An 8,958-nucleotide genomic window follows, 5' to 3' on the forward strand; every position below is an offset into this window, starting at 1 on the left:
AGCTGTCCTCATCAAATACAATACTACCATTTCTCCCAAACAGACACAGACCTTCATGATCTACTCTGACAACCAGCTTGCTGTGCTCATTCAGGTTTAGGAACGTGAACGTGCCATGACCAAGGATAATGTGCTTGGCAAGTTTGAACTCACAGGAATACCCCCTGTACCGCGTGGTGTTTCTTAGATTGAAGTTACTTTTGATATTGATGCCAGTGGCATCCACAATGTCTCTGATGTGGCTTAGCATACAGGAAAAGAGAACAGATTACCTTCACTAACAACAAGGGTCATTTGAACAAGGAAGACATTGAGTGCAGGTCCAGGAAGCTGAGAAGGATAAAGCTGAAGATTAGAAGCAGCGGGACTAAATGTCTTCCAAGAATTCACTTGAATCTTATGCTTTCAACGTGGTTCAACCATTGAAGATGAAAAACTTCAAGGCAAGATCAATGATGCAGACAAACAGAAGATTCTTTACAAGTATAAGGAAATTGACTGGCTCAATAACCAAACTGCACAGAAGGAAGAATGTGAACATCAGCAGAAAGCGCTGGAAAACAAACGACTGCAACCCCATCATTAGCAAGCTGTACTATCGTGCAGGAGGAATGCCTGGTGGCATCCCTGTGGTGGTGCCTCCTGGGCCCACCATGGAAGAGGTTGATTAAGCCAACCTTGAGCATAGATTTAGCATTATTCTACACAAATTTGTAGCAAATTCTATGGCAGTTCTAAAAGTTGAGCTGCTGTAGAGTAAGTAACTGGATATTCTTGATACTTGAACATGGAATATGTGCACAGGGAAAGGAAATAACTGCACTTTATAAGTTCTGTATTGTAAAGTGGAAAATGTGGTCTTAAATAAAACTATGTAAAATTGACACCTCTCAAGGGAGGAGCACTTGCTATTGGTAACCAAAACATGATAGACTTAATCAACAGAATGAGTAATTGAGTAATTTAGAAACATCCCTAACATTTGTAAGAAAATAGTATTTAGTAAGTGGCTACACAAATCATTTGGAAAATTAAAGAAGATTATTTAACAGATACTATTAGGAATGGTTAACAATTTGAAAAACAAAGTTAGGTAGGCAGTATGCTTACACATCGAAACTTGTTCTAGAATGACGAAAGGAGCAAGCCTTCATTTTCATTTATTTTTTTTATTGATTTCAGATCAGGAATTATTTAGATCTTTGCAGACTAGAGTTTTGCATACTGTTTTACTTATTATCCCTATGCTGCCTCTCTTTAAGTTTCCTGAAGTTATCTGAAATAGGTATTTTATCTTTAAAATGAAAGTTAATTTTGTTTCCTCCCTTTCTGCTTCCTTCCCTCCCTTCCTTCTCTCCCTCTCCCTCTCCCTGTGTGTGTGTGCATGTATGTACCTATAAAATATAACTAGGGAAAAACTTTTTTTTAGAACAAAATTGATGCTCAAAAATGATCTTCTAGTTGTTTTTTGGGCATTGTCCTTAAATATATATTTCAGTTTGAGAAGCATGACTCTGCACTTTACACCTAAAATTTAGGTACCTGTTACCAGATTGGTGTATTTTATTTATTTGCCATCCAAGAAAATTACTTCGTGTGTGTGTGTGTGTGGGTGTGTGTGTGTTTAAATCTATATGTTTTTTATTGATTTTAGAGAGGAAGGGAGAGGGAGAGAGAGATAGAAACATCAGTGATGAGAATCATTGATTGGCTGCCTCCTGCACGCTCCCTACTGGGGATTGAGCCTGCGACCCAGGCACGTGCCCTTGACCAGCATGTGCCCAGTACCTTTCAGTCTGCAGGCCGACGCTCTGTCCACTGAGCCAAACTGGTTAGGGCTGTGTGTGTGTGTGTGTGTGTGTTTAAAATTTTTTATTTAGTGATTTTAGAGAGAGTAAGGCGGGGGAGAGAGAAAGAGAGAGAGGTTGATTTGTTCCACTTATTTATGCATTTGTTGGTTAATTCTTATATGTGCCCTGACCCAGGATTGAACCCTCAACCTTGATGTATTGGGATGATGCTCTAACCAACTGAGCTACCAGGCCAGGGCCTTATTTATGTGTTTTTGAATAATTAATTATTTCATGTATGTGTTTTTGAATAGATAATACATAAAATTTTTTTAAAAGCATGTGTAGTGGAAAGCAAGTCTGTGAGTCACCTAAACTCTGCCAATTATTCTTCCTCAGGCGTAACCACTGTTTCTATTTTCTTGTTACCTTCCAGGAACAACACTTACATCTACAACTGTTCATACAGTTGACCCTTGAACAATGTGGGAGTTAGGAGTACTTACCTCCTCTGCAAGTCAAAAATACACATATAACTTTTAACTCTTCAAAAACTTAACTATGAATAGAATCCTTATCGATAACATAAGTAGCTGATCAACACATATTTTGTATATGTATGTATTATATACTGTATCTTACAATAAAGTGAGCTGGAGAAAAAATGTTAAATCACAAGAAAGAGAAAATACATTTATTACATTTATTGGAAATAATCCACCTATAAATGAACCTGTGCAATTCACACCATGTTGTTCAAGGATCAGCTGTATATCAATCCCTTTAAACACACATACACATAAATGTTCTGCACACAGTTCTACACTTGACCTATTTCACCTAAGCGTCTTTTTAGGAGATAATGGCAAATATTTAGCATTTAGTAAGTGTCAGATACTGTTCTAAGCATTTGCAGTTTAATGCGTTGTGTTTGCAGCAACCCAGGAAGTAGATAAAAATATCATTCCTATTCACATTATATAGATGAGGAAAGTGAGGTACAGTGAAGCTGAGTAAAGGAATCAAAATTCAGGGTCAGGCAATCTGGCCTCTCCATGCTCCCAAGTACAACTGTGCTTTATATCTTCATAAACTAAGTTGACCATATGAAATTGCAGTTTTATGGATCAGAAATGGCTGAATTTTAGCAATTTCATATGATCCAACCTAATAAATAAAGTTGCCTCATTTTTTTGAAACAACTGCATAGAATTCCATATATAGATGACCATGATTTTTCATTTAGTTTTATTGGTTGATACTAAGCTGGTTTCTATATTTTGCTTTTACAAAAATACAGTGCTGCAGTTAAAGATCTTTCTGCTTATATAATGTTTCACAAATGTAAAAAGAGCAATTGTGTCAAAGGTTATGGACATTTAAATATACTTTGAGAAATTGCCTTGCAGAGATTATACCATTTTGCACTTTCGGGGGCAATGTGTGAGGATGTGTGTAAGCATATGAGAGTTTCCCCCACATCCTATGGATGGGTGCATTTGAGTTTTATACATGTGATAGTAAGGGGTTCAGCTGCATGGAATCCCAGCATACATAATGCACTTAGCCCTGATTTCTGTTTTTCCAGTATTAGAATATATTAATTTAGATTTTGAGACTTCATAGTATAGCTTAATTGTGATCTCAGAGGCACTATTCAATAATTTCACTCGTTACTCTGTAATGAAAGATAAGCTAATGCATTGTTTCAACCAGCTTTATAAAAAAATACAGTTGGGTTGGGTGTCTTACTATAATTTTTAGTTATTGGTTACATCTTAAATCTTCAGTTTTGAAATTACATGATTATAGATTATATATCTCTCAAATGAAAAGAAAAAATTTAATTACATTAATAAGTTTATAAAATTTACCTGAAAGAGACAAGTAATGAGAAAGTGACCCATCTATTAAAATAAGAAATTCAATAATGAAAGACAGGTAGTGAGAAAGTGACCCATATATTAAAATAAGAAATTCAATAATGAAAGTAGAAGTTTTCCACCAACTACATGTCAATTTCTTTAAAAGAGGTATAGCTATCACATAGTTGAGTTTGAATCAAAATAACAAATTAGAACTTCACAGTAGAAAACAATTTGGGTGAAAAATATTAGTTGGGAAAAAAAACACCCCACATTTCAACCCTTAAGTCTCACTTCTTGCCCTTCTCCAGGAGTGTCCTTGGCAATAGCCATGCCCAAGTTGTATTTTCCTCAGTGCACCACATGCCTGTACTTGTGCACAAATGTCTGTTAGGTTCTAAGTATATAGGAAGTATTCATGTAGAGATATATTCCAGCATTTTCTGTGCTTAAAACTTGTGAAATCTCCTTCAAATTAAATTAAAGTTGATTCTTGAACAATGTAGATGATAAGGGTGCCGACTTCCCATGTACTTGAAAATCTGCTTATAACTGCTGTATTTTATAGACCATTTTTCAAGGTTTTTATACTCTTGCTTCGCCTTTTCCTCAGTCCTATAAACATATTTTTGATTCCCAGGCCTCCTGTCTTTCTCTTATTTGTGAAGGATGCCCACCCATTACTATCTTAATGTACTGGACCCTATTCCAGATTGGCTGTGGGGTGCAAGTGTAGGTGAAGACTGATTGGGGTTTTGTTTATTTTTTTCAAGCATTTCCTCCCTCTCTCCGTTAAGGTAGTTGGTCTTAAGTAAATTCTTTTTTGGCCCTTCCCCATCTACTTCCGATTCATGTCATTCTATTAACTCCTACTTGTTGTTGCTGATTCACTTTGGTGAGCAGAATGAGGCCAAAATAATCATTCATTTTGCTCTTTATCACACTATTCTTGACTCAGACCTTTTTGTGACTCCCTCTCATTTCTACTTTTCACTAATTGAAGGACCCTTTCAAATCAGATCTCTTACCAAATTTTCTCTATAATGATGCATATTTACCATGCCTGCTTTGGATATATACAGATTTAGAGTTTAATATTTCTTCACAGAATCTAGCATAGTGTAAGGCTTTGGTTGTCAATGTTTGTTGATCTGAAATGTTTATTTGAAATTTTTAGCTAAAATCAGGATTTGGATCATCTTAGTATGTTGTGTAGTTAGGGTTTCCCATTGTTATTAATAATTATATGCATTTTATAGATGCAACGGGAGACGGGGAGAAGCACCATGTAGTTTTATCTGTTTTATCCATTTTTTTCTTTCTTTTTAATTTTTTTTTTTGGCAGAGAAACTTTTCCATGTCTGTAAATAGTGCCGCTGTCCTGCGATTGACAGGACGAGGAGGAGGAACAGTGGTGGGGGCTCCTAGAGGTCGAAGTTCTTCAAGAGGGCGAGGTGAGCTTTTATCTGAAAAAGTAATAATGGAGGAGGAGGTGGAGGATAGGAAATCACTTTTAAAATATTTTAATACTTGATTTTTTAAAAAACTGCTCTTTGACATTAACTGTATACTAAATGTCCTGAACATTTGCTTCCTGAACCATTTTTTAAAATGCATTTTTTATTGATTTCAGAGAGGAAGGGAGAGGGTGAAAGAGATAGAAACGTCAATAATGAGAAAGAATCATTGATCTGCTGCCTCCTATACACTCCCTACTGAGGATTGACCCGCAATCTGTGCATGTGCCCCAATTGGGAATCGAACTGTGATCTCCTGGTTCAAAGGTTGACACTCAACCACTGAGCCACATCAGCCGGGCCTGAGACATATCTTGATGTATCTGCTTCACAATCCCTGATGTGGAACAGACGAGGTTAATTCTAGCTTAGAGATTTGAGTGTGAAGCATTCTAGATGGTCCTAGTTAACTTTTGCAAATCTTTGTCCCCAGGGAGTTTTGCACTTGGAGAGCCAGAGTTCCATGAAGTGCCTTGGCTGCTGGAGCAGCACCAAAGTCCCTGCAGGCTTCTGTGATGCAGGGTCTCTATATAAGGCCACGTGTCAAGGGTGTCCCAGCCCCAGAGAGACTTTAGAAAAAGTTGTCTCATCAAAATTAGGGCTGTTTTAGGGGGTAGAAGAAAAAATAGTTATGTAGCAGTCATTTAACCTACATTTTACAGATTTGTGTCTTAGAACAATTCCTATTTCAATATTGTTTTTTTGATATCTGCTCTCTATTTTGGGTTTGTTGATTTTCTGCTACTTAAGGGCATTCTTGATGTTTATAATATAAATATTTACTTGAGCACTTACCTCTAAATTGGCTAAATCATAGTAGTAGTCTAAATATACCTTCTCATTTTATTTAAGAGGTGCTTTAGAAATGCAAGAATTGGGTATCTGCAACGGCAGAGGCCATTGTGTCTGCATATCGCACCACCCAGATTGTCATGATTATGAGTGTGGAGCATCTAAATTATTTTTTCTTTCTTTTTAAAAATATATTTTTATTGATTTCAGAGAGGGAGAGAGAGAAACATCAATCATGAGAGAGAGTCATTGATCAGCTGCCTCATGCATGCTCCCTAATGGGGATCGAGCCTGCAACCCAGGCATGTGCCCTTGACTGGAATTGAGCCTGGGCACCTTCAGTCCGAAGGCTGATGCTCTATCTACTGAACCAAACCAGCTAGGGCTAAATTCTTTTTTCTTAAAGTTGTGTCTTATGAATAGAGTAATTTATACTCAGTTTTTATAGAGACCGTATTTAATTGTGCATTCCTGTGAAGAGGTTTCTTTTAGTAGTCCATTCAAAATATGGAATGCAGGTAATCTTTACGAATTCGTACCTTTACGAATAATGTAAAGGTTAATGAAAACTCAACTTGTAGGCTTGTTACTATTACTGAGTTATATTTGTTGTACATGTTTTTTTCTTCTGAATTATTTGTCAATGTCTAGAATGGTGGTTTTTAACCTGGGGAGTTGTTAGAATCATCTGTAAAACTTACAAGAAATACCTCTGTGAGAGACTACTTGGATGATGAGATTAAGGTATGTGTGTGCTTCAAATGCTCCACACACCATCGAGATTTCCATTTAGGTTCCATTGATCTAGAATTCGACTTGAGATGTGTGCATCTTTCTTGGTGGTGCGATAATGTTTTGGAGATAGCCCCAATCTGCTATTGGGTGTTTCCTTTATTTCTCTGCAGTGGGCTGGCAGCAAGGAGAGGTTGCATGTTCTCAGCTTTGTCTCCAGTGGTTTTCAGGGCAAGACATAGAGAGATCTTATTAATCAAAAAGTGTGGCCCACAAGCCAGCTGTTTTATGTGCCTCAAGTTACTGTCAACTGTGTGTGCTGCAAATACCAGCCAGTCTCTCTAAACAGGCTTAAACAAAATTCCATATCGAGGAACAAATGAGGGATTGATAAATTTCTCCCTGCTTTCTGGTTTCTTTGAAGTGTAGGGTTATCACACAGAATAGAAGTCGTATATTCACAATTTAAACAGGGCATGCACAAAAGATAGATACTCTGATGAACGCTGTGACTTAACATCAGTGTGAAAGATGGCTTGAAACTTAGTCAAATGAATGAACTGACTTTGTGAAAAATACTTCTAACACCATTGTCCCAGTTGTGATTCTTTTTAATGGATATGGTTTTATCATCTTCACTCATTACTTAATTTTAACTTGTTGGTTAAATAATGATTATTTTGGCTTATTTATTTATTTATTTATTTATTTATTTGCATGGGCAGAGCTAATATTAGATGATAATCCTGCCTCTTTCCAACTTGAGGGAATGTTGATTTGAAAATTGACTGATCTCCCAACTTCTAAAGATCACAAACTAGTAAAATTTACACAAATAAATGGAGGGGAAAACAACATAATTGTCATCTTTCTATTTTATCTGGTTAAGATGTTTCATAAAAAAGCAGATTCACACAACTGTCAGCCACCATCTTCATTAAAAGGAAATATATTTTAATCCCCCAAAAGAATGGTGTGAAATCTCAGGTAATAGGTGAGTCCTTTAAATTGAGCTTTATGAAAGATTCATGTTATATTTACTTGCTCCTTCTTATCTGGGAAGTACACTTATAAATGATTATGGACTTTGTGCACTTTGAAGGTTATTTCTACATTCTACAAGCTGGGAAGCTCTAGAACCGATTATTTTTATGTGCCCACTTATAAAGCTTTAGTCTCATAAGGAGGTCTAGTGCTCACCCTAATCATAACTGGCAGAAAATCTTTTATCTGTGGTTTGCTTGTTTTTTGGGCAACCTGGAGGCTATTTTTCCTATTCGTACTGGTATGTTTATAAAACACTTTTTCAAGATGATACATACTTAATGGTTTTCCAGAGAAAATCGTTCTCTAAAAGGACAGGATACTGTTTTTCTTTCACCCTCAACATTGTAGGGATCATCCCAGTATTGCATAACAGTTTGTATTAGACTGTTTTAGGATAACCTTAAATAAAATGTATACATTTCCTAAGGAGAGAGTTACTGAAATTGGGAGTTGACTTTCAGTTGACTTAAAGTTGACACAACTAAGTTTAAGATAATTACAGTTCAGCCCTAGTCCTCACCTATGTTTTACAAATGAAGACATGGATACTTGGACTCTTAAGAAGGTACACATTGTTGCTAAGATTACCCACATACAATCCTGTCCTTTATTTTTCTATTTCATAGTAAGATGTTAAAGTACAACTGTATTCTGAATCAATTCTTGAGAAATTATAACCAAGATGTAGAAATACTGCATGGATATTTGAAATAATTATTTAACTCAATTGTATTTAGCTCTGGAATGCATCCATGCTTTTATTCAAGATTCAACATCACTTTTCTTTGGGTGGTTTTACCCTGTTGGAGAAGTTGAGCTAGGGATGATGGCTTAGATTTTGTCCAGTTATAAATACATCCCTAGACCCCCCACCCTGCTTCAATTTTCAAGCCTGTGTGTTGGAAACGTATGGTGCATATTAGTTGGGGAATCCTCACGCTGTATAGAAAGTATAAAGCTCACAATTCATACTGTCTTTTGCCTCTAAACCCAGCAATTGTTTATATAACCTTCCTGACCCAAACTATGCAGCTATCCTCCTATCTAATAAAAGAGAAACATGGTAATTAGCGTACGACCGCTACCCTTCCCATTGGCTAATCGGGGCAATATGCAAATTAACTGCCAGCCAAGATGGCGGCTGGCAGCCAGGCAGCTTAAAACTAACATGAGGCTTGCTTGCTTCAGTGACGGAGGACTCCAACGTTCCCCGCC

At 36.7% G+C, this 8,958-nt stretch overlaps 1 protein-coding gene and 1 pseudogene across 7 annotated transcripts in view; both read left to right on the forward strand.

Annotated features, from left to right (window-relative positions):
• Window positions 1-888, forward strand: part of LOC102774376 — a 2,276-nt pseudogene extending 1,388 nt beyond the window's left edge.
• The window catches only part of GIGYF2 (GRB10 interacting GYF protein 2), a 133,081-nt gene that overhangs the window by 44,371 nt on the left and 79,752 nt on the right, over window positions 1-8,958 (forward strand). For all 7 annotated transcript variants that reach the window (XM_015561877.1, XM_015561876.1, XM_006760435.2 and 4 more), the window contains one exon: window positions 5,001-5,109. In XM_015561877.1, coding sequence (XP_015417363.1) covers window positions 5,001-5,109 — 109 coding nt within the window. The remainder of the gene's footprint in view (window positions 1-5,000; window positions 5,110-8,958) is intronic.

Source organism: Myotis davidii, unplaced genomic scaffold (genome assembly GCF_000327345.1).
Source record: "Myotis davidii unplaced genomic scaffold, ASM32734v1 scaffold370, whole genome shotgun sequence".
NCBI lineage: Eukaryota > Metazoa > Chordata > Mammalia > Chiroptera > Vespertilionidae > Myotis > Myotis davidii.